Source organism: Bombus flavifrons, chromosome 13 (assembly GCF_040668555.2).
Source record: "Bombus flavifrons isolate JBK064 chromosome 13, iyBomFlav1_principal, whole genome shotgun sequence".
In the NCBI taxonomy this organism is placed as follows: Eukaryota; Metazoa; Arthropoda; class Insecta; order Hymenoptera; family Apidae; genus Bombus; species Bombus flavifrons.
The window spans coordinates 6,115,470-6,141,820 of NC_138454.1; the positions used below are offsets into that span (position 1 = coordinate 6,115,470).

At 41.6% G+C, this 26,351-nt stretch overlaps 1 protein-coding gene across 3 annotated transcripts in view; it reads left to right on the forward strand.

Annotated features, from left to right (window-relative positions):
- The first annotated feature begins 9,470 nt into the window (after positions 1 to 9,470).
- Positions 9,471 to 26,351, forward strand: part of LOC138185867 (uncharacterized) — a 167,310-nt gene continuing 150,429 nt past the window's right edge. For all 3 annotated transcript variants that reach the window (XM_069125177.1, XM_069125178.1, XM_069125179.1), the window contains exon 1: positions 9,471 to 9,734. In XM_069125177.1, the coding sequence (XP_068981278.1) occupies positions 9,668 to 9,734 (67 nt within the window). In that variant the 5' untranslated portion in view covers positions 9,471 to 9,667. The remainder of the gene's footprint in view (positions 9,735 to 26,351) is intronic.

Sequence of the window (26,351 nt, forward strand, 5' to 3'; positions counted from 1 at the left end):
GCCAGTTTCTATATTAAACGATGCCACTACGGTGACACGTAGAGTTCGCGTACGCAGCACAGATGTGTGCGCATCCGCTCGAGTGCGTGTCGCCGAGTAGTTTCGTACAATTAAATCAGTGCCGAGAGCAAGCCCATCGTTGAACGCGTCATTGCACATCCGTAATCATTTTAGCATACTTCGTCCCCCGTCACTGCTATCAACGCAATCTATTTTAGTGTATTCCTCCGTCACGTGTCTAAGCGCCGGATGTTCCGTTATCGTCCAGCTGCCGCGTAAAATCTAGAGGAGACGATTTTATGTCACTGGTCACACCTGGATACAGAATATTGAAACGTGGGTATGTTCATTATATCGCGAGAATAATAATTAAAGCTAAAATTCTTTTCTAAAATAATACTAACGAAAATGATAATAAAATCGATATAATAGCGCAGGAAGACAAGACGAGGAAAAAGAAGCTTCATCCCTGACTCGAGTGTTTCAAGGATGAAAAAGGCGAAGTTTGTCCTTCGAATTTTCACTATAATTATCGAATTTAATTTTAAATTCGGGGACACGTGTTTCAGGCGTTTTGAATACATACCGGCTTCCTCGGCAGCAGGAGTCCGCTACGCCATTTACAATTTCATTTGTGGCACGTTCTATTAATTGCAGTAGTAAGTTGATCTCTCTACTTTGCGTTAATATCGCGGCGAGTATTCTTTCACGAAAGCTCCGATTATAAATTAAAGGCAAGAACGAAGTCATAGTTAAAAATATAGGGAGGTGAAGAATGCCGAAGGAATTGTGGCGAAATGAGAAGACCGAAGAAAAGGTAGCATATATATCTTGGCGAAACGTTGAACTGAGATGGAGGCAAGTAATTGGAAACGGGCAGGATGCGAAAGCTTGAAATATGGTGATACTTATATCCAAAGTAGGAAAATGAGTAGGAGGATGAGGAAAGCGTTGGAATTAGCCAATTTCGCAGGAACGATCGGTTCCTAAGCTGTCAGCAAGTAAACGGAAGTAGGGAAATTCCATTGGGGAAATGTTGACACGGCACACAATACCAGGGATAGGTTAAACGGTATAGGTGTGTTTTGAAAAGCCATCATTGCGGAGTGATCGAGTAGTAGACGCGACACCGCTGGTGTCAGATGCAGCTGCCTCGTTAATTGTCCTTCGGCTCTATTCCATCCTTGCCCTCGTTCGATGACGTTTCATCCGGTTAAATCGATGTTTCGTGTTTCCAATTTAAAAAATCACGGGAAACGGCAGACTGTTGCGGATGTAAAATTCCGCCAACCGAGCGATATGTTTCTGAGGTAATCGGCAAATCGTAATCGTAATTCTACTTAGTTATAAATTATATAGTCGGATAAAATTGCGAAGATTTACAAAAATTAAAGATCTTCGGGATTCAGGTTCGTTATATAAGTACTTTCATTATCCAAATTCCTTTATTCCTCGGAGCTACGTAGCACGGCTTAATCGTATGCGACAATGGGGTTCGAAGGGGGTGGAGCCAGAGAAATTAGGATTAACGACACATAGGAATTTTTCCCGATCGCCTTCCTAAAATTCCTAACGAACCAACCCTAACGACGAAACGATCGCGTCAGCTTAAATCGACGTTCCACGCGATGTTTTATCTTAAATCGACCTTCGAATTGGGGTGAGTTGGTTGAACAGAAAAATGGACGATGGAAGAAGGGGAAAAAGAGCAAAAGATCCATATGGACAAGAGCGGTACGTGAGAGAAAAGCTCTTTTTTTATTTGAAAGGTTGGTTCGGATCTGTTTTTGATAGATTTCAATCGATTCGTGGCAATGCGTAATTCAAGTTAAAATTGAAATTACAAGACAAAGAAACCGATGGAATATTTCGCTAGCTGTCAGCAGTTTACGAACGTGTACTTTTGAATAGCTTGCCAGTGGAATTAATATCGGTGTATTTTGCCAGCGTTTCGTTCTGTTGAATAAACAATTGTTCCGTAAATATCTGTTTTACGTGTTTCTCTGCGTCCGGGTGACGTTCAACGCGTTTCGTGTTTAACGTTCGCGAAAATCGCGAAAATTGAAAACCAATAGACATCACCGTGCGTGCAAAATTCGTCTCGTGTAAGACCGGAAAATACTGCTCTGCGAGAGCATTCCTGAATTTTATATTTTGAAAAATGTACTCTTTTTTCCCCGTATTCTGGTGTCCTGTAAAAATCGATTCGTCCCTCCAGGGACGTCCCATCGATCACTAGGCATGGATGCCTCTGTACGTTGTACAAATCAATTGACGCGTCGAGCAGAAGCGGAAGGAAAAATATCCCGAATGGCACGGAGGGAGTACCAAAGGTATAATGTATCATGGGACATTAAAGGTGTTCGAGCCGAGGCGAGAAGTCACGCTGACTAAAAGAAAAAGAAGCGACACGGAGAAGAATGAAGGTGCGCGGGAGAGACCACCGGGAGCAGGAAGAAGAATTGATCCCTTCCTCCTTTTTTGCCTAACTACCTACCAATCGCCTTCCTCTTCTTCTTCTCTTCTCTCTCTTCCTCCTTTTCCTCCCTTTCTTTCTTTCGCCCCTCTTTCGCTCCCTTCGTCCCTCGTTCCAAGCTGACTCGTTACTATCTACTACCGACGACTTTCCTTTCGCAATCTTGCAACAAATCAGACTTATTCCACGACTACTCACACCCAACCCATTGCTCCAAGTGTCGAGAAAAACCTCTGCTCTTTTGATCTCGACTGTCCGCCGGACAAAAAATTCGTTTGCAGTTTTTCACGGCGAAATCATTTGCCAGGGATACGCGTTCTTACTTGTTACGCGGCTTGAGCCCAAGTTTCTTTCTCGCCGGATAGCTTCGAGGACAAAAAAATTGGGAATTTATGCGAAGCACGGAACCTCAATTTTTTTCCTACTCAATTCCTGTTCGTCGAGCTAAAAATTAAATAAAAATATAGAAGACCGGATAGACCGGATATATTCTACAGGGTGGTCCGTACAGTCCGTTGATGGGTACAATTGGCTACCGTGGTTGTTCTACGTGGAAAAACAAGTCGAAAATGCGAAATAACATTTTTTCATATTTTGTTTCTGAGAAAATCGAATTCGGAAATTTCAATCAAATCCGGAAATCAAGCATAATAATCTTTGTTAACCTATCGATTTGGTACGAGAAAACAATCAGCGGTAGGTTATTATACATGTGAAATAAACTTTTTCCTTTTAAGATCTCATTTCAAAGCAAATCAAGTTTGAATATGTTTAGTTAAGAACTGGTCTGATACACGCGCATGATACATCTTCAAATTTATTTCTCTCGGAAACACAGCGTCTTATGAAAAACTGTACTCTATACTTTCGACATATTTCTTACATACATACTTAAGCTCCTGTTGAAGAAAATTTTGGAAACTCGATTTTTTTCGGAGAATTTTCGTCTTATTCTTTTTCGTTTCGTGATCAGCTGTACCAAGTATTATGGATCACCCTGTATATTTATACACCATACTATATTATATTACAAAATTATGAAATCCGTATCGCTCTATATTTGTATCGTGTAATGGCATGTATCCATAATTTTGCGAGGCAAAGATATCGCGTAGATCGATCTTGTTTGCCGAAGGAAAGAGGAACACAACGCGAAGGTTCAAGTTCGCCGGTCTTCGTATTCCCAACGTAGCGAGCTGCAAGCGTTAATCGAGAATCGGAGGATTTGCCGGGTAGATGGCGGGCAAACGATCGTCAGCGATGCTTACGGAGGAAAAACAGGAGGGTGGAAACAACGAAGGCATCGTAATGGACTTTGCGGGTGTCGATGGGCGACGGTGTTAATTGCACCGCCTCACCTAATGGCTCGAAACGTCCGCAAATGCTCTGGAGACTCGACTTTCCCGCCTCCTACCCACCGTGGAATCGAGCCTTTTAAACCGACCATTTCTGCGCGTCTTTTATCCGCCTCCCGTGGGCTAACCTTCCCCTTCCGGCTTACTTATTTTTGCCCACTTTTCATACGAGTGAAAGATGGGACGCAAATTCAAACGAACCTACTTACACTGACCTAATTAAACGAGACCTTGTTCTCTTTATCTACGCGGTCGAGAGACGTGAAGAGGTTCTCTAAGTGTTTTAGTGGCGGACGTCTGTGATTAAGCAGAACAACGACGAGCCTCTGTGACCAGACAGTAGTATAAACCGGTAGTTTATCAGACGCGATCGATAACAATTATGGAAAGGAATTCTTCCTGCAAAAATTTATGCTTTGTAGATAAACGTTAATGTATTGCTATCGTTCAGACGATGAAATGTACCTTTGCAGATAAGTATAATAACTGTTACAAATAATTTTAACAAATCTTCTCTACGTATTGCGACTTTGCTTGAATTGCACAATTCTAAGCGATTACTCGTGTCCTTGGTAGTTTAGAGTTTTACATACGGGACCAGGAGCTGTTCTACTTATAAACGATTGTGTGTTTCAATGAAACGTTACAAGAGTGTTTAATTAAATGTATAAATTTCTACCGTTTCGACGTCGGTGGTCGGACGAAACACAGTGCATGAAATACGCGTTCTTTTTTTCGCGGTCAGGGCAGGCCGTAAAATTTAACGTTGACGCGACGCTTGACAATTTCATTAAGATTCTCGCACATCGTCCCTTTCCAGGACTCTCGTTAACGCCATCGCTGGAAATTGCTGGTTGCACAGCACGAAGTGCGCCCGAGTAATTGCATCGTCGCCAGCATTGCGACAGACGTTCTGGTCCACTCTTTGAGCATCCCGAAGTTAGATGGGTCGTTAGTCGAAAGTAGAGTAACCGGAAGTTAGCTGACCCGGTAAGATAGCGAACCAACGCGCGCTGCGGCACCGGCCCAACTTTCCTAGACAACTTTCTTTCTTTGTTTCATCCGCAGTCTCTTGTACATTCTCCGTTTGTTCTATTTAACGCACCACTGAGCTACGATAATGCGCCCAAGGAGAACGTAAACGCGATTCTTATCTCCAAATACGTGTCCTAATAGCTCGCAGTGCTCTTCTGCCGTTTCTGTTAATACCGATAGGTATCGGTAATTGTTTCAGCAATTTCAGATTTCCGAATGGAAATCGCAGAGACTCGATCTCGTTCGTTAGGTTACTTTTTCCTACTGTTTCGCAAGACGAGGATATCGGACGAAGTTTGCTAAACGTGCATAAGAGATAAGCTTCTTCCATGCTTTCCAAGAGGTGATATAATTTACTGCAGCAATTTTCTGGTATATAGGTGAAACTGTTTGCATAAAGCGAATCGACCAGCGATGCGTATTTAGCCCGCGCTCGAGCGAAATATCTAGCGGCGAATCGTCGAACGGGTTTAAATTTGATTCGCGAGTCGCCAGACGTCGGGGAAACTGAACGCCGGCTGGGCAGGATGAAAAACGAATGGCAGAATATGTATTCGTAAAATTTCGTGAGTCCATTGAACAGGGACGAACTGTTGTACGAGGAAGTAGTAGTTATGGAAAGTGGCAAGCGGCGTCACGCAGCTAGAAACTTTTCTATTTAGTCCGAAACTCCGCGGTAGAGGACGCTCCTTCCGGTTTCGTAGCTCCTTTGCATTTAATGAGGACCCGCTGAATATTCAGAAACACCGCGTCGCGTGCTTCTATACACAAGAGCGGGGGTTTTTTCGCAAAAAATCTGGGTCGTCTCATCAATTTCTTAATTACCGTCTTCTAGGGTTCCTTCTCCTCTCTTTCATTTTTCCCTTTCTTCTTTCCCCGATGCTATTATTCTCGGACGGTAGAAATAAAGGAGGGAGAAATATTAAATCCTGATGAGTCGGTTTCAACCGGAGGATAAACGAGTTTAATTCCATAGTACGATGTCCTCTGCTTTTGTCTCTCTCGTTAGTCCTTCCTTTCAGAAAAAAGGCCTAAGATAAATGCGAATAAGAAGAACGCCGAAGCTATGGGTACACGTCGTTTGCTTTCCCAGTCTTATGCCGAGAACGGAAATATTCGTCCCTGGCGTAACGGGGAACACGTTCCGAAAGTTGGTCGGATCGTCCAGACATAGGGTCGGAATAAGCCGGAAGTTGTAGGTAACGGTGCCGCCGCGATAGGAGAAGTTACGTAGCAGCGAAGTAACTTCGTCCTATCCTGGCCACCTCGTTTAACACACGCTGTGTGTGCTGATGTAAGTATAATTAGTTTCGTCCAATCCCCTTCTTCGACCTGTTTCAACCTAAATACCTCCGTAACTCGGACCCCGTTTGTGTGTACCCCCGATAACCATATATCCCTACCGTTTGACCACGTTTGACCACGTTTGACCACGTTTTCGCGCTTTTATTTATGCTTGCTTTACGCAAAATTACTTCAACTACATGGCTATCTAGATGGTCAGTGAACCAGCGATAATGGTCAGTCGTTAGCGCTTTTTTGTCGCTTCCTTTGCAAGCCGGGTAGAGCGCGTAACTTTTTTACGTATACATACGTTGAACGGTTTGTTTATGGCACGGCGAAGGCTGGCAGAAATTTCCTAAGAGCATCATCGTACGGTAACTTTGGTCGCTTGAGAATAAACTTGTTTCAGGTGAGAATCTTAGCTGCGCTTAATCAGCAAGTGGTATTAGTCAACACTTAGACAGACGGAGAGGCACACTCCTGTTTATGAAATTTGGGAGAAGATCTGATGATTATTAACGAAACGATTAAATCGATCAGAACGTTGTGTTTACGCAAAATTAAGATACGATGCTTTGAATAAAAATTTGTTAAAATTATTTATAAGCGCCACATAGTAACATAATAAAGTTAAAAATAAAAGGTGTAATAATTGGTCTTAATATATATTGGTGTTAATCGTAAATGCAGTATTCACGGTTTGGTTGGCATTCTGCCCAAAATTCAAATTTTAATTGTAAAATGATTTTATAGCATATGCATATGGAATCGAGTTACTACAAATAGGTACAATAATAACATGAATATTAAAATTAATTAAAATAACGATGGAAAGACGCGCTAGATATGGAGAACAGATTTATGTGGATACTGTTATAATATTGAATATACGGGTACTTTATAATTTACATATTAATGATTCTTCAGTTTCATTCTATTTTTCCACAAGTATCTCAATACTTTTGAATACTTCCTGTACGTTTTCACGTAATCGGCCAATTAGGAAGCCAAAAGACCGCTGACCGTCAATGACACATCGATAATAGATGCATTAATTAAATCGTATCGCGAAACAATTTAATCAAATAACGTAATATAGAACACGTTTACCATTTACTTGACTTTATGCAATAATAGCAATCACAGTGACAATTGGTAGATGATTCTCGTTTAGCGGCTGCTCTGCGGTAATGCACTGAACGTAGAAATGAACTCGTATGCATATACACATACTATTCTGGCGAGTCATAAAATGATACGTTTGCAATGCTGCTAATTACTAATTACATATCGTATTGTCGATTGCATTCCCATTGTCGGGAACAATTTTTACCCACATGCTAAATTTGGAATACGTGGAAATAATTTCTATTCGATTCGAAAAGAAAACGTTTGATGCCCGTTAATTGGAGACACGCGAGAATGAATTGTGCGGACGACAAAACAATGTCGAAGATTTAACAGGAACGCCGGTAACTATCGCGGTCGCGATAACGGTCGGGCAATGGGAATTCGACGAATTCCAATAAAGTCTCTTTACGTGACGCGAGGTGAAAATGCGACATTTATCGTTTTGATTATAAAGCTATTAAAAGAGTGTCTGCCTCAGTACGATAGAATTAATTGACTATCCTCTACAGTTGCGCACAGCTGTGAATTGATGCCATTCAACCGTATGAACTTCTGTTTGGAATAGTTTGGATCGTGTAAATCGAATGGTATGCCCGATATTTTCCCGTATCTGTCAATTCACAGATTATTGATCAGATAATAAATCTATTTCCAAATATAGATTTCTGTCATTTATTTCCTGAAATAAACAAATAAAATTTTATATACCTTTCCGTTCTACGTTCTATCTTTTTATCACTGTTATTACTCGCACCAACACAATCCAAGCATTTATGTCACGAAAACAAAGTTATAAAGAATCTATCGAGAAAACTCGAGATGGTCCCTTGAGGACGAGGCAACGTGCAACCATCCTAACTGCTGATCTATCGTTGCTGATGTATCGAACAACACGTTAAATTGTATTTCAACTGGGAAAAACAAAAGAAGATACTTATTTTTTTATTAATTTTAAATCGACTCTTCGTCGTAGAATCTCTGTATTCCGTTTCGTAGATCTGTTCTCTCGACGTTTTCTTTTTCCCGTTCCTGGAAAATATAATAAATCAATGTTATTACCTTCGTCGTCTACGAAATGTATTACGTTAGGAAGCGAGCCGTTGCTCCTTTTATTTCCTCATAGCGTATGTGCTACCTGTCTATCTTGTTCATAGTCGTCCATCAATCCATTTTTCCGGTCCATTTTTCCCCCACGGCCATTTTGAATGTAACGCCTGTCCCGTCGTTTCGATATTAGTTCAGATTTCCCGCTTCTTGTCGAATCCTCCGCGCTTATGTTGCAATTTATGACGAAAGTTTTCATACAAGTGTTACGTCGAATTGGAATTTCCGAGCTATTATCCTCGCTTCTGCCTCTCGAATGCTTTTCCATCGGTCGAAGGAAAAATTCAGAGAAACGGTGGACGAGCGAATTTCATTGACCGCCAATTACAGAGGCGAGTTACAATTTTATTCGCTACCAAATAAAAATAATAAAGAGCGCAAAAAGCAGAATTACGCGCGCTGTGATTTATCCGCAAGCATTGTATCAATCTTCATTCGAATAGCGGTATATTTGCGGCAGTTAGTTCATTTAACATCGAGATGCAATTTTATATCACGTCGATCGTTTCACGACTAATAAGAATGCCCTCGAATTCGACCCGATATTGCTGTCGCGTAGAGTAAAAATTTCACCGCGGAGTGTTTAAAATATAATAACGCGAATTTAAATCACGGTTATTCAAACAATTTTCAACTATCGCGGGTTAACCGCTGAAAGCGCGCATTCCAACGGAGATTAGCTGACCGATATAACGTTAAACTTTCCTTTCCGCCTCCACTTTCGAATCGTTCGCTACTCACAGGAAAAAAGCCCATAATTCTCGCGTGGATGCATCATCCGGTGTATTTCCTTAATTTAATGTTCGGCTAACAATCCCGAGATACAAAACATACAGTATTAATAATTACGCTTAATTACTTTCTAATTTCGAAAGTTCCCGTTTCACGATAGAAATAGCGCCATCGGCGGTTGAGAGCAGCGGCGCGATAGACCACGCCGCTAGTTTCAGTAGAGAAAACACGTATTTGGTCGGACGAGGACGAACTTACGCGCGTTTCAGGCCGAGGAAACGAGTCGGAGAGGGAGTCGTGATTGGTCGGAGTGGGGATCAGGTGGAGGGAGCACGCGAAAGCCACGGAGACCTGTCGCCTGTCAGTAAGCGCTCGACCATCACGCTTCTACGTTCGCGTGAGCTTTTCCCTTCGTTATCGCGCACTGCTCGTGATATTCTCGTATTCTGTTCACGTGTGCGCGTGTATATCTTCTTGTTTCGAACAGTTTTCTTCGGAGTGGCGATGAAGTGATCGAGTTCCAACGTGCTGAATTTTGTACCAAAGAAGCATGGATCGACGTGGTGCCTTTTCCATTTCGATCGTTTGCTTGCTGATCGCCCTCGTTTTCGCCTCTGGTAAGTTATATTCTCACGTGTTATTTTTTCAGCCTTAGGAATGTTCGTCGTTCAGTCTTTCAGCTTTAGAATCCTGAGTCATGTGGACGTTTTCGTTTGATTCTTCCAACGAAGGCTGTTGATAAAGCAACGTCTTCGACGTTAGTTGTACACAGTGTCGAATGGTTTTCCGATGTTTCGGTCGTAACAAGTCGAGAGCACGTTTTGTCTTTTTTCGTTTTCGTTTGGAGAACTTGTTAAACACATCGACAGAAATTCCGTCGTACTTGAAAACGCTGTGCTCTCGTTTTCAGTCTATCGACGTGGATTTTAATGGCACAGCCACAAATTATTGCTTCCATGGTGCGAACGTAATTCGCATGAACAATGATTTATGCTAGCTGGAACAAACTCTTTTCAATATTATTCGATGTATACGCGGTAACGTGCTCGAGTAACATTTTGTTCACGTCAATTGTTCACCGCATAATTATGTCGCTATAGTTGCTAGGTTATTCACAGCACTGATTGTATTTAACTGGGCTAGCCACGTGTTTATTTGCCAAGTGAATAGGATACAGAGAAGTATAACTGAGTCTTGAAGGAGAGACCTCGTGTGGTGCAACATATGTACATATATATAACGGGTGACGAAAAAATCCCAACTAAAATAGTGAATTAATATATCTACGAAAGACATTGTAAAATCAAATATGAAAAGATATTAAACAGAGCAGAATATCTGCCACGCGATTACATGTAATAACGTGCGAATTAACGTACTATGAGATAAAGTATCCAGTACTCCGAAATTAATCATCGCACGAAAAACGAATATATGAAGTAATTTCACCTCTGACAGATATATTCGTAGCAATACCTTCATTGTAAAGTTACGTGCGCAATAAATTTTACAAGCGTGAAATATTAAATCGTGCTCGAGGGATTCGCGAAAAATTTACATTTTTAGATTGATACTACAAAATATTTTCCCCCGGAAATCGTTCGCGTTTTCTGCTATTGTACCAACAATTTCGTCTCTTCGAAATCTGCATAATAAATTCTCAATACCTTTCAATAAATCGTTACATTTTTCAAGCTCAGTGAAAGCGTACTGTCTACACTCGCTCGTCCTCCGACCAGCGATTCCCCAAAAAACTTACATCCTTAGATCGAATCACCGGACACGATATTTTCTTTTGAAAATCATTTTCGCGTTTTCCATTGTCGCACTAACGATTCAATTTTTCCCTAGTCGATCTGATAAACTCTCGATTATTCATTCAAGTGGTTGCGTTTTTCGAGTTGATCCGTCGTAGAAGCACACCTCGCTTGCCGAAAACGGTACTGCAACTTGACCCCTTAACTCGTAATGTATGTACACCCCTTTCCGCTCGGTTTCTTTCATTGTCGACTCGTGCCTTCTGTGTAAACAGCGAGAGGCGAAGCGAGGTGAGGCGAGGCCTGCTCGGGACGTAATTTGCTCGACAAAGAGGAGGCGAACGGAGGTAGGCCCAGACCGAGTCCTCTCCTCTCGTAACTTGGCTACAACTCCGGTGGTAACGCCGCGTTGCACGTGCACCCTCGACCCTCCTCCACTCTTGCGTACACGCTGGATTTAACGAACCGACGCTGTTCAACCCTTACTCGTTCCAGATAATTATCGAGCCGGGTCTCGCAGTTGACACGTCTCGGGGCCCTGGAAACCACTTTCGTCTTCGTTCCAGTCCCCTCTTTTAGCTTCGTTCCTCTTGTTTTAGCAACTTGGAAACCACTTCTGGACACATGAATTTGGAAATTCAACGAGTCTGATTAAACGACTAAACATTTATTTGCTTAATTAGATCTCCGATGTTCTAGGGGAATGGTATTTTCGATATCGAATAACAGAGATATTACCCATACGTATGTATTTGAAAATGGAAATGATGATTGACATATGGTTTGGAACTTACAGAGTAACTCTGCTTTCGTTCTATCCACCTCTTTTAATTTTCGTCTCTTTCGTCTGCGGAAATTAGGGAGTCTTTGGGATCTTGGAAAATCCAATAAATGCGATCTATCTCTAAAATATAGATTTGCTTATCTCGAGCGTTACTCCTGGAACAATATGCTTTCGTCATCGAACGATGGAATAATAGAGTTGCAACTCGATCAGATTAATATTCAAGATATTTAATTAAATACTTTTACAGCATCCTGTGCTTTCCTTATCGGATAATAAACTACGTACTTAAAGGTTGAAAGTTTGAAGGCGGTTTCCTTTTTTATTCGAATAAAAGAGTGGATAGAGGATTGGCGGGTAACAATGAAAGAAGATTTCGAAGAAAGCTTTCCACGTTCCCCATAGAATGGATAGGAGGGAGGTGGGAGAAAGGGTGCATTCGGTGAGTGTATTTTCAGCGGGTACTTAGACGTCGCCAGACTTTCGTGAACAACAGGCCTCATTATCAGTCTCTTAAGTTACGGGACACGGAGCGCTCTTCGTTAACGTTGCAAAGTAGCAGAGCCCTCTTTCGAAGCTAGGATTTTCTATACATATAGTCTCGCGACCCGAAAATGCTTCTTGCTTGTCCTTCGCGACGAGGAGGAATAAATTTACATTTTTCTTACCCCTTTACCCCGGCTAGCTACGCTCTCGACATTCTTTCACGCTATACGTTCCGTCGCGTCCATTCGAACGGGGATTAAAGTGTTTCGAGAGGGAATAAGGAAGACGTTGTCTCCGTTTCGCATAAATCTTCCAACGAAGCGGACTCGTGGACGGGATTAGTGAATTCGGTCAATTAAATTCGCATCGCAGCGATTTACTCAGCTCTTGGTGCAAGTTGCATCGGTAAATATCGCAAAACGAAGCCTTCGTCGGATTACAGAGTTATACTAGTTTTACTGAGGACAAGAAGTTTCGGCCGAGTTTCACGGGAAATTCGACGAGTTTCGTCGCAACTTCTGCCTCTACTTCTGATCAGCTCGAAATCTTTATATTTGTCAAACTGCTCATAATTAATCTTGACGTATCCGTCTTAAACGAACTTCGTCTGGGTGTTTGACTTAGAACGCTGCGAGGGTTCGGGGCCACGAAATCCTGCAGCAGAAGCTGAGATCGATCGATCGAACCGTTTACTTGTTGAATGTTTGATCTCGCTTCAGCGAACAAAGAACCGTGAAGGAAAACGATCCTCCGCTTCTCTGGAACGTTTTTTCATTGTTCATCACCCGAGACCGTCAACGTTAACGCGATAATCTTCCAGAAGATGAGCGAACCCGAGTTTTCTCGTAGATGAGCAACTTTCTAGATCTTTCAGCTTGCTGCAAACTTGAAATAGTTAGGGACTGCAGCGAGAAGTTTTGCGATTGATTGATCGAGTGAGCTATAAAGCTTATTTGATGGTCACTCTCAAGTTTTACACTTGGAACTCTTATGTAGATTTCCGAGTTCACTTACACTTTGGATCTCTATCGAACACACGAAATTCTAAGATAGTTACAAAATAGTTTGCAACTCGATGTATCTAGTCTTACATTTCGCGAATATTTCTGGTGATTTCCAAATTTTCCAACGAATTCATGGACATTTATGTATTTATGGAAAATTTCAAAAATACATAAGGTTCATATAATACTGCAAAAAATACAGAAAATACCCAAGTACGGTAATCGTACAAAAGAACGGTGTAAATATAGGTTCGTATTTGTATCCTAAATATAACGGCGATAGAAGTGTGAAATCGAGGATGGATTTCGTCTATAATACCCAGAGAAGATCGCATTTAAGAAAGATATCACGGCGGGCATTAGAAAATGGAGTTTGGTCGGATGTTTGGTTATCCCTGCATTTCATGGCATAGTACGTATTTCCTTCGGATCTGAAACTTAGCATCGACACAGAGAACACGACGAGATTTCCGTGGAATTTAATTACTTCGGTAACTGATGTAAATGACGATCGCGTGTGAGCAATGTTGCTGTAAGATGCGCGCCATTGGTTGCCGCACGAATCCGTAGCTACCACGAATTTCCCCTACGGCTTCGCAGCAGATCGTTTCCGATATTAATTAAGATTCGTATTAAGCCAGTCTAGGCGTATCAGGTATTGCTTTCTATCACTCGAGCTCGTAATATACCGACCAGTTTCGAGCGTTTGAAATCTGCTTCGCTTCGTTCCGGCTAATGCTGTTCAATGGTGATACTTTTCCCGTTTGTATCCGTTTTTGGCCATACTTGAATAAACTTGCAGTAACATCAAAGTAAACGTACTAGTTTCGAGCTAGTTCGGTACTTTCGTTGATTAAAACCGGTACTTTGAAGAGGACGATTCGAAAACGAAACCAAAATTTTTGTCTGAAAAAATGTTGCTCATAATGGGAGAACGTTAATTCAGCTACGAAGCAGTGCAATTGGATAATAAAATGCACTTCGTGCAATTGATCCCTGTTAATCGGATTACCGGATCGCTGCATCATCGCACGATTTCGCTAGTGCTGATAACAGTTAATCGGTTTCGACGTTCAAAAATTGCGTCATCGAACCTCCTGATCCTCCCTCCTCGTCCATGTTCCTTGAAACAAATCGATCATCGAGAAAGCCTCGACCCAACCCGTTCGACGACAGTATTGGTTCAGTTGCATCCACGCTGGCTCTCGACGGTCCTGCAAATATTTACGAACGCGTCGGATCGAAAACCATTTTTCCGTATTTTGCTCCCTTCTCGTTTACTCCTATTCATCTCTGGTCATCTTTGTCTTTTTTTCCGTTAGCGCTTTCGTTCCTCCTATAATCGTTGACTCGTCTCTCTTCAATGAATAAACACGATAAGAGAAAAATTTATCTTTTAAATCCACAAATTGAAATACGCATTCGGCTATTTTTTCGTTTCCGGATCGGTTTTGGTCCAACGATCGATTTTCATAAAGCCCTGAAAACGTATTTTTCACGACATTCGATACGCACGTGTAATCGGTTTTGTGCTTCGTTTCGAGCGAGCCGAGCGAAACGTTGAAACATCGAAACGTCGAAACGTTTTTTCTTTTTTTTTTGTTCTTTACGCAATTGCCGGGTCGATGTGAAATCTAGTAACTGCGGTTTTGTAAACGCGAACGATGAGAAGTTTTCAACGGATATCGGACCCAGAGCTCGGCTTTCTGGACGCGATCGAACGATCTGTTATGTTCGAAACACGCTCGTGCTCTGTTCACCTTTCGGTTTACCGTTTGAGGCTTGCTTTGCCTTTTCTATCCCGGTGCCAAATCGGCCCGTAGAAATTGAAGTTCTCTCTTTTTTTTTTTTTGTTTATAGCCCCACCTAAGGATATTTTTACCGTGTTTTCCTCTAGCGTCGATATCGCGTATTCCCTTTGCGTTACTTCCATCAATATTCGATAGGAACACTGTGATTCCAAGCTGCCATACTAAACAACGTGTTTTATTACAGTACGTTGTATAGATTCGACAATAAGGGCAGCTATAACTTTCGGATAGCTCACGGAAGGGTGAAACGAGAAACGAGTTTCGACAAAGGCGTTACGCGTCGGTGTCTGGAGGATAGAATTTTAAAGTGCAGGATCGTTGGTCGGGAAGTTTCAAGAAAATTGGAAGCTCATAGCTCGGAAACTGTTTCCCCGTGAATTATCGGGCTCGGAGGATTAAACGTCCGAACGGGGTAAATTTATCGACGAAGCCCGCCAAGAATAACTGAATGAGTTCTTTTGATTCACTCTTATTTCTCCGGCTCGTTGATGCGAATTTATCGCGTTTACACGTCTCGTAATTTCAGCCACGCGACCAGCATGGAAATCCATCAGAGCCAAAAGAAAAAGAGAAAAAAAAAGAAGAAAATATGGGGAAAACTTCTATTCCTATAATCCAGATGCATCGAATGTCGAGCAAAAATATTTGAAAAACTATCCTGATATCTGATAGATGATTTTTTCTCTCGCTAACTCTTAAAAAACCCCTCTCTTTTGAAAAGCAACCGAGCAGCTGATCTATGCCAAGGTATAAAAAACCTTGGCAAACGTTCCATCTGTTTCCGATTGGATGCACGTTAATAACGTTTTTCGCCTAGTTTCGAGTTGTTGAAAGAAGAGACAGCTTGGAATTCGATTCGGCGTAATTGGTGTGCGGATTTTACATCGGCCTTCGGATATCGAACCGCCTTAAGACGGCGAGGATCCGCGGTGAAGCCCGGTTTTAATCTCTTAGCCGAGGGGTTTCTGTCTCGAGCGAAAATCCCAAGCGTCGCTTCTATCCCATGGATACCGGGGAAACTGTCCCCCGAAGAAGTAAACCGGCAAATGAAATTAGATTTGCAAAGCAGCGCATTGAAGCGCGTCGGCATGCATTTCTCTTTCGGCCGGACTGATAAGCGAAAAAAATCGATTAGCTCTTTCTTGGCTCGTTTTCGATCTTGGTATTATTGTTCCGGATAATTAACTCATTGTCAGACGATCGATCGAAAATACTCGATAAAGATTCGATTCGTGGAGAAAAGGAATTATCGTTCTCGTCGTCTACGAAGAACTTAAGCCGGAGTAATTATTTTCCAAGGTAACCCGAGGGAACGCAGGTTTGCGATAACCACCTAATTCGCCGATATGATCGAGAGACTTAGAAAGGTCGTTGGTTCCTTAATTGCAACGGGAATATAGAGCTTCCATTCTATTCGGCAAAGTCTGCTTTCCGATCGCAATGCCAAGGAATCTTACTTTGGTGAGTGAAACTTTGAATGACATCCAAGTTGTTGGAAATCGATCAGATAAATTCAATTTCCTTTCACAAACATTACATGATATTATTTATTACTCGTTTATCTCATATAAAAAGGATAAAAGGTGTCATCGGCGTACAAGAAAGAACGTGTATGTGTAAAAAGATGCAAGAGTATGGAAAAAAGTTTGCGAATGGAAATTGCAAACACGTTGGAAGAATCCACGAAGAAATTTGATACGTTGACAAATGGATTTTTAATAAGGTTATGATTACAACGAAACCAAAGCCTCAACCATCGTCACCACATTCTAACGCCAGGAAGTTTATTCTGGAACCTAGTTTTGTAGAATCTCTGCATTTACAATGTGAATAATAACACGGGATTTCTATAGGTAACGTTAGTGCCAGAGAAAACGGAAATTAATCGACGGTATTGTGGTTCATTACTTTTTATATCCTTTATTTGCGAAGCATTCAAGGCGTTTATGCTGGAGGAACCGCAATATCCATTTCAAGATACCCGTGCGGCTTGTACATTTTCGTAGAACGATAGCGAGAGCGGTAACGGCAGGAGAATCCGATACGCCTTTCGTAACAATTTCCATCCGCGCGTATACTCTTGCCATCGACTGATTTCCCATCCTGTTCGAGCTTTAACCGCAACTATATACACTATCGCGTTATATTCGGGAAAGCTTCTATGAAAATTGTATAATTTTAAACCAGCCACTTTTGCAGAAGAGAGAAACATCTCGTTTATTATGGCTTTCTTGTTCGTTTATTATGGCTATCTTGTTCGTTTATTATGGCTATCTTGTTCGTTTATTTAAGCGATTCCTCTGTCGGGAATTTTCCCTCTCTTATTGTTAGTTATGCGATGCCCGGCACGTCGATCGATCATTAAATTAATTAACATTTTTCTATCGCCATCTCAAGAGCTGTTTAATAAGATCTCCCGATTCCTTTTTATAGGAATTTCCTCGACAATATCGAACTATTATTATTATTTTCGACAGTAGCGCATCATCAAGTAACATCCAGCAGCCATTTCCACGTTTTCTTCCTCAGACAATCCCCGCTATTGTCTCGTTCATCACTAGAGAATGGAACAACGTCGTGAAACATCTTCGAAACTGTAAGAAGTATCTCCTTGAAGAGGAACGATGTCGACTGTTCACGGATAATGTTTAACCTACAGATGGATTCTTGCGGCTTGCAACCGCGATTTTCTTACTTCTTATTTCTTCACTTTTCCTATTGTATTTTCGAATGGACGTTTTTTTTGCGTAACGTTTGATTTATCGGGAAGAAAAATACTGAAAGTCGACGAGAAAGGACAATATAGTCAGAACCTTATCCCATTCGTTCGCGCTGGCTCTGTTCGAGTATTTTGGTGTCGTTTTTCTTTCGTTATCCTTTGTTGTCTCCGTGATTACACGTTGGTTATAAAGGAAAACGAGCCAGTACTCGTGCTTTAATCGCCGGACGAATCTAATCCTGAAATTGCCACTTCCCACGCAATGTCGATTCGTCCGATCGCATACCTGTTAAAGCGATCTCGGCAAACATGGACTTCGTTCAGTTTTATCTCAGTCAGTATCTCGCTGAAATTCTTTTGGCAAATATGACAGTATCATTAATGAACAAACAAGCAAACGTAAGATTTTGTAACTAGTCAATTTTACGTAAAGTCCTAATCAGAGATGACGCGACTACAAAATGCTAAATTTACGTTTCAACGCAAAGTATTGTAGTTTATAGTATTAATGGCCGAAGCTGTCCAAGCTTATATTGATTTACCACGAATCGATCGCTTAACGCTAGAGCCGCTAGATTCACCTTTGAAACATCAGTTTTTAACTAAGAAGGCCAGTATTTTTCTTCGTGTACTTTAATGAGTTATTAATTGCCTAAACGATAAATATATTTATTTTGAATAAAACTGATCTGGAGTCTTGTATCTTCTTTACACAGTTATTCGAAGAAACGTGTCTCTACAATCGATAGTTAAATAATTCGGTCTTCCAAGATTTAAGATTCGGCAAAGTGGCAAAAATCATAAAAAAAATCATAAAATCGTCTATACACGGTGATACGAGATTCCAAAATTTCGATCCGCGTTATGGTTATGGTTATACCGGAGATTGTTGGTTAATCCGGCCAACTGCACCGCCGATCTAGAATACCAAGATCGGATCGTGTACGTACGTTGATTTCTCATTCGCGAGACGTTCCGTCACACGGAACGAATGTACATTTCCGCGGGATGTAGCCCGACGCTTGGAAACGACGAGCCAAGGGAAGTTCCTCTTTGGCTCGTCAAGTTGCAGCCCGACTAAACTGCGAGATAACCCGAAGTTATAGGAAAGCGCGGCATTGTAATATCGTGCAACAACATTTTCGTCGGCTCAAAGGCGTAATAAGGATTTGCCGTACCGGCACTCCGCACCGCTACGACTTCGCTTGTCTGCGCAACCCCTGGATAATCCTAAAAGCTTCGACGGGAGCGTCGCGTCCTTTTGTAATGGATCGAGACACGAACTTTCCGCCGTCTCTTTCTATCGATCGCCGTCGACCGGCTACGACGAGTCGAATTCGATGCGTTTCCTCCTTCTTAGAGCAGCTAGGTAACTTGCAACTTTATCGTTTACCTCCGTCATAATCCTTCGATACTACGATCTCGATTATGAACGTTAAAAGTATAGCCAAGGTTTATGATTCCAAGTTACGAGTCTTTGGCACTGTTTCAAAGTTTCAGGCTAGTTTCGCTGGAGTAATATGGTAAAGTACGTTCGTGGTCTTCTTAGAGACAACAATTTATAACTATTTAATTAATATATTCACTGTCATCAAAGTAAGAATTCCTCTTTAACAGTCGCATATTTATATTAATTAAATTATATATATATTAATAAATTTATATTATATTTATTTATATTTATATTTATTTATATACAGGGCGGTTGGTAACCGGTGGTACAAGCGGAAAGGGGGTGATTTTACGCGAAAAAGGAAGTCGAAAATATAGAATAAAAATTTCTTTTTTTAATTTTTCCATCGAGACAACGATCTACAGTGAGATCCGTTATAACGAGACGTGATAAAGTGCACGCGTACCGAGCCAAAATGCAAAGTCGATTTTCTCGAAAACAAAGCCTCAAACGAAAAATTTTTATTCTATATTTTCGACTTCTTTTTTCGCGTAGAATTATCCCCTTTCCGCTTGTACCACCAGTTACCAACCACCCTGTATATTAATAAACGAAAGAATTTCGGTGATAACATTTGTAATAATGTTTGTATCAATTGTTTTAACATGTTGCTTATTTAAAGACATCGCGCACGCAGTCAAATTTTTACGTGGCATCGTGAAATTTAGTTTGCATTGTCCGAATCGATTCTTACTTACTAACGTATTCTCAGTTACTGTTTCCATACGCTCACTCAGAATCACGATACTACGATATCTAAAACATTAGGAAGAGACATTACAATAATTAAATGGTCTCGTAGCAGAACGAAACAACCAGTGTTAAAAGGGTAATAACTACCTCTGCTACTGTAGAACATCCTCAGAGTCCAAGAATAATTGTGGAGAAGTAGAAGAAGAAGAAGAGGAGGAAGAAGCGGAGCAAGGCTCGTTAACGAGATTCGACCGTGACATTACACGGACAAGTCCGCTCCAGTAGGAGGTACGTTCCCACATTTAATCATCAAAGGAATTTTCTCGTTGGAATGCTGAAAGAACCGAGGCGGAAGCGTGTCAGAGTCGTCGCGAAGAAAACTGTCGTTTGGCCCGGTTTTGTAAGGAGCCGTGTATTTACGGCTCAAGCCACATATCGATCTGTCGACCTCCTCACGGCCGAGCGTGTCAACGTCGCGTAGTCCTTGGCAATGTTCGTCTTTGTCTCGCTCGATCGTCCAGGTTTCTCTCGAGAACCCTTGAATCTGACATTTGGCCAAGGCAGCCGGAACAAAGGCAGCCTTGGGCGATTGTTTCGAGGTCGTTTCTTCTTCCTGAACTCGTCGTTTAACTCAGACTTAAGTATCTTCCATCATTCGTTATCTCTCTAGTGCGAGGCGTGTTTCTTAAAAATTACACGAAAGCAGCCGCTGTAGAAGAGACCAACGCGGTTGTTAAAACTCTCCTGTCCATCGTTAATCCCAGTTTTCGTCCGCAATGATCCCCGATAAAGATCGTGGAAGAGCATTTGTCGATGAACGCTTCGTTTCCCGCGAATTCTCGTCGAAAAAACGCGAACAGACCAGAAGGGAACGTTGGTAAAGGGATCGAGCCGTCGAACAAAGCGGTTCGTCCTACTTTTTTTCCATCTTATCGACATCTTTTAATCGCTTCATTTCCCGACGTATCCTCGTTGTTAACTCCGCGGACGTTATACGGAATTTTTTACGACGATTACGCTGATGTTTTACGATTTCTGAGAGGTTGGAAAAGTTGACGAGAAGAACAAAATCCGTGACTCTGTTAATTATAACGTTGACCATCGCTTAATCAAGGATACCAGACACGATACCTGGTCTGAGCTATCATTTTTTACCAGAGACTAAAATCGTTGAAGGAATCAGCGAGTTACAAGTCATTTGAAACGTAACATTCATTTAAATTATACTATGAGCATTGTACATGTAGTTATTTATTATTTGTCACTAACATACTGGATAAACCATTGATTATTCATCATATCCGATTAATCTCCTGCCTCTGTCAAAATTCTCCAAGGAATCGTTAACGTAACCAATAATCTATTAATTGTTCATCACCGACAATAAATTTTCCACGAACCAGACTTTGCCTTTCTTTATCCAGATTCTATCTAGGCATTCACAGTTCGCGATAATCTCGAAAGGTACACGGTGCTGTTGAAAAAATTGGGAACTAGCGGAAGTCAAGTAGTATAAGTCAGTCGCATGTCGGCCATTGGAAGAGGCGGTCGGCTCGGTTGACGTCTCAATTCATCTTCAGCTTGTAAATTGAACTGGAGCATCGAGCCGGAATACGAATAAAGCAAAATAGAGCAGCAAAGGGTTAACGGTTCGAGAAAAGTTCTTTCGACTCGCTACGATTTTATCGTGTCGTTTGAGACGCGCACCGGCTGCCAGTCGTCGGGGAGGAACAAAGGTCGATTGAATTTTATCGGAGATAAACCGATGTTTTCCTCGGCGCTGTCGAAATCCCCGGCGGAATCCTTCTTCCGCGTTCTCCATGATCGTCGATCCGTTAACTCGCGACTCTCCACGGCTTTTATTCTTGCGTTCCACGCTAGAACCCTTCCTCGTGTGTACACGATTCTTTTGTCCTGACAGAACAATGAACATACTTGTATTTTTTCGTGACCCATTAAATTCACTTTGCAAACGCGTAACTGCATACCAATATTCTGTTTTTGAATTTTGTGCTTCATTGTCGCTCGACGATCATTATGTGAAGGGTACGCGGCAGAAGCAGGAAACGTCAGTTTTTAACGAATTTCTAATTTCATATTTTTTTTCGTATGCTCCTGTGAGTGCTCTCTATGTAACACTGGTAACATCGTATTGGTTGGAATTAAAACTTCTCGAGTTTTACAGTAATTGTAAGGAATTCAGGTGCACAGCGTACTTCTCATTTTTTACTCTTCACATTTTGCTTAAAATTATAAGTAAAAGTTGGAAATAACGCAGAATATGATGTAACGTAGAATTATAGAACAAAATCTATGAGAAAATCTGAAATTCTGACATTTTGTATCGAGAAATAAATTTTCGTTTTCTAAATGAAGAAACATGACACTCCGTGGAACACTCGTCACGCGTCTTCGACTTGGAGAGTGTTAGGGGGCAAATTTGATCTGAAGGAAAAATTTCTGACTCATATTTTCTTAATATTTTTTTTAACAACTGTTATCCTTATGATCTTTATTTTCCCACTACAGTGTATCAACAAATAGGAATTCTCTGTAATCACATAGTTACGTGGATATCACGTGTACGCAACAGCGAATAATAGGATAAACGACGATTAAAATCTTAGCAAGGGAGTACCTGCGGACGAAGCGCTGTTTCTCGTAAATTATGGGTAAAGTTGGAATCTGCGAGTCAAGAAAATTCTTTGCTCAAACACAGGAAAGAGGTTGAAACCCCGCGGCGATCGTTCTATCGGACATACCGCGCGGAGCTTTCCGTTAGGGGAATACACATGGGGTGTGTACATGAGGGGAGTAAACCGCACAGCTCGTTGGACACCGTTGCATCATCCGACGTAAACACTGTGAGAAAACGGCTCGTCTCGCATAAACTGATCAAACTTTCCCCTACCGCTCGCCTCGAATCTTCCTCCACAATTACGCTTTTACGCACGTAGGATAAACATGGCCGGTTCACGAGCTCGAGAGCTTCGGTTAGCTAGGAATTTACGATCCACCGTAATCACCGTATCATCGTAATTCGAAGAGGGAATACCGCGAGAAAAAGTTGTCGAAAAATGTCCTTTCGGTGGACGAAAGACGCGAGATACGTTTCACGCGCTCTTTCTTTTCTATTTCATCGTTTATTTCGCTTCGTATCGCGATTATATAAACGGTTCTCGAGATTACCTTTTTTAATGGTACGAGCGTAGAGAATTCTTCTTCCACCAACGTCGATTAATAGAAGTTATAATTAATTTCCTCGTTCGAAAAGCGCATTTCCACGCAAGGGCGGAAGTTGCGCGTTCAAAGTCTGAAAAGTTGCATGGCTCGGCTACTTGCACGCGCGCGCGGCTCATAGAATTAGCTACACTTTTGACGCGGCAAAGCGAAACTCGCAACTCGTTCAAGTCCTATTTTTCACCGGCCTGCCTTTTTTCAACTATTCCCTTGCCTTTCGCGTTTCTTTATCACTTTGTGCCCGTTCTCGAATTTAACTAATTGCTTTTCCAATCTCATTTGCCTTTCAAACACCAAAGGACCTGCTGTCCATCCAGCGAAACATGCATTCATTTCCCTTTGCCATTCTTTTTCTCCCTCGTCGCCTTTTTTACGCCAAGCACCGAAATTCTTTCGATTCGAGGCGATTTCTCTTCTCTCGTTCCCTTCCTTATTCCCTTGCAAATTACTGAGATCCTTTCAGTTTCACGCTTCCTCTTCCCTACATCCTCTTCGTCTTTCTCCGTTTTTTCTGACTTTTTTCAAGGGACAGAACATTCTGACCGACGCGCGGTGATTCATCTTAACAGCAGACCTGTTCCAATCAAGTCGCCGTTCGACGTTCTCTTTCTTATCGCCGGTTCTTCCTTCCAATCTTCTTCATTCTGATTCGATGACGCGAATATGGATACGCTTCTGTTCCTCGCGGCCCTTGACCTTCCCCAGTTTCGACAATCGGAATAATTTTCTATCCTTTCTTCATCGTGTTTCTTTAGAATTTGACGCGGTAGTTATACAGATACACAGACGTATCATCGATTTCATTGATCTTGTAGCTGAGCTTTTATTTCGTGGGCAATGCGACTATGATTGACACATACAATTGCGTGTTTTAGTATTATGACCGAAATTTTCTCAATTACTATTAATCGTAGTGTGTTATAAAATTCCTTATAAATTGTAGTTATTTCCTTATTCGTCACTTAATTCAGATTTAATCTAAATCTAATACGAGTCCTAAAAATAGTTTTGTGCACACGTACAAATGAAAGTTAATTATTAATTTAGTTATTTATTTATTCGTTTATTATGTTGTCTATTAGTAGTATAAAAAGAGAAAAGTTACGCAAGTAAATCAGTTTATAGTTAGTAATTATAAGTACCAGGAACCTAATAACTGAGTCTAGTTACGACTAATTGGTAATTATCAAATAATAACCGAATATTTCAATAGAACTTGATTACTATGTATTAATAATTAATAAGATAAAAACAGAAACAGCGAGACATTCATTGACGTTTAAGTAAGCGAGATGATTTTTGACACTTTTTATATGAAATACCATACGATTGAAGCAGCTAAAATAATCATACAACGATACGATGTTCAATTCGCAATACTTCATATCGTAAGTTTTTAAGTGGAACACATTAAGCTTAAATTTCTCTGTAGTCAAGGCAGGTCGCTAAGCCCATGTAACGCTTCACGTACAAATGAAACGTCCAAAACTTCCTCGATAGAATTGATATGTGTTCTGCAATAAGAAGACCAGAGATTATGGAACCATATTCCGGTATTTGCTTAACCAGGGAAGAAAACCATAATCCGTGTCCGTGTCGTGAAAGAATTTGCAAGTACTTTGAATAAGCCTGAAGGTTCTAAAAGCACGAGCGATGATATTTTTATAACGTCCCGTGCAATTAAGCCAAAGAAGAAGGGAGTATCGAGGATCTTGCACCGAGTCAAGGCAACTTATCACAATATTGCGAAGAGAATAATTATACGTAATTTTGTTTTACGGCTAAGATTATGCAATATCCGAGGCAAAAACTTTCTAGGCGGACAGCTCAGCGTTTCTTACTCGCGTCGATTCGAAATCTCGACTATCTGAAACGAGCGCGAACAATCGAATGCTGGACGTGTACCGATAATTGAAGACAGACAGACGCGTCTCGCGATCAGATATCTCGGAGACTCGTTCGAGTTGGCGATTAAGTTTTCCAATTCTCGGTGTTAGGAAGTTTGCCTGCAGTAAAGGCAGGTTCCGTAGTTAGAGGACATTCGTGATACCCAAGGATATGCTGGCTCCGATGGAAAAGTTTTTCGTTCATCTTTGATCTGCGATTTGCCGAGCAGATACGTTGACGTAACTTAACTTCCTTCGATTTTACGCCAGCTTCCTCTTTTCACAGCGTCGTATATTCGCGCTCCTATTCGACGACGTTAAATCGTGAAAAAGTAACCGGAAGTTAAACCGGGATCGCGTGATCCCGCGATACTTTCCTCGTTCGAGGAGTCGTTGCCAGTCGAGCAAACGCACGAACGAGCACGCTTCCTCGATTTGTTCCTGCCGGAGAGTTTTCGCCGCTGGCGTTCCTTTTCCCCAAAGGCGCGTCTCGTTTCCTCGGGGATTCGCCCTCCAAGAAATTATACTCGTTCGTTGTTATTTCAGAAGCTTTTCATTTAGCCGAGCTTCCATCGCGGTGAATTCAATTTTCTTCCGGGCGCGTAATCATTTTCTGGTTCCGGCGCCGCGCGCCGCGAAGAATTCTGTACACTGACACGCGGCACGTCCCTTAAGCTTTTGATGCATCGCCGACCTAGAATTTCACCAAATTCTTTTAATCGTCTTTTCAAGAAAAAAAGAAAAAGAAAGACGAAGAATCGCAGTTGCCCGAGAGAGTTCTACAGACATAAAAATTCCATCAGCTGCTCGTATGTTACACGAAGATTTTTATTACGCGACCGAAATGGTTCGCTGTTCCTAATTTCCATGTGAAAAAGCAAATTCAGACGGTTTCTAGGTCCGGTACCTAACACGTTTCACGGCTTTTCATAGATCCTTTCTCCGTGGGTATTAGTGAAAAAGGGCACGATGAAAGCTGGGATAAATAGAAAGAGAAAATCATAGAGGAAGCGGCAGCAAGGGGATGGAAATTCCTGTAGACTTCATTGGAAAGGAAGTTAATTCCCCGACTCGTTGAACAAGGTCGAATTTCCAACAAAGTCCTCTTTAAGCGCCTTCTCCGATTTCCTCTATATATCGATTAGTTCCCTTCCAATCTCTTTTCCTTCATCAGCGGTATGTACGTTTCTTTCTCTTGCTTACATCGTCTCTTGTCGTGTCGAACGTTAATTGTTACCGGCGTGCTACTCATCGCCGAGGTAATCTTTTTACGAACGGCCCAGTGCACACCCTCTCTGCAAGAATGTCTCTGGGGAGCATCGGCTAAACGGCCGCTGTCTACCAGCCTTGGCTCTCCCTTCAAAGGACGTTGGTCCATTAGCTTTTAACGCTGATGCAAGC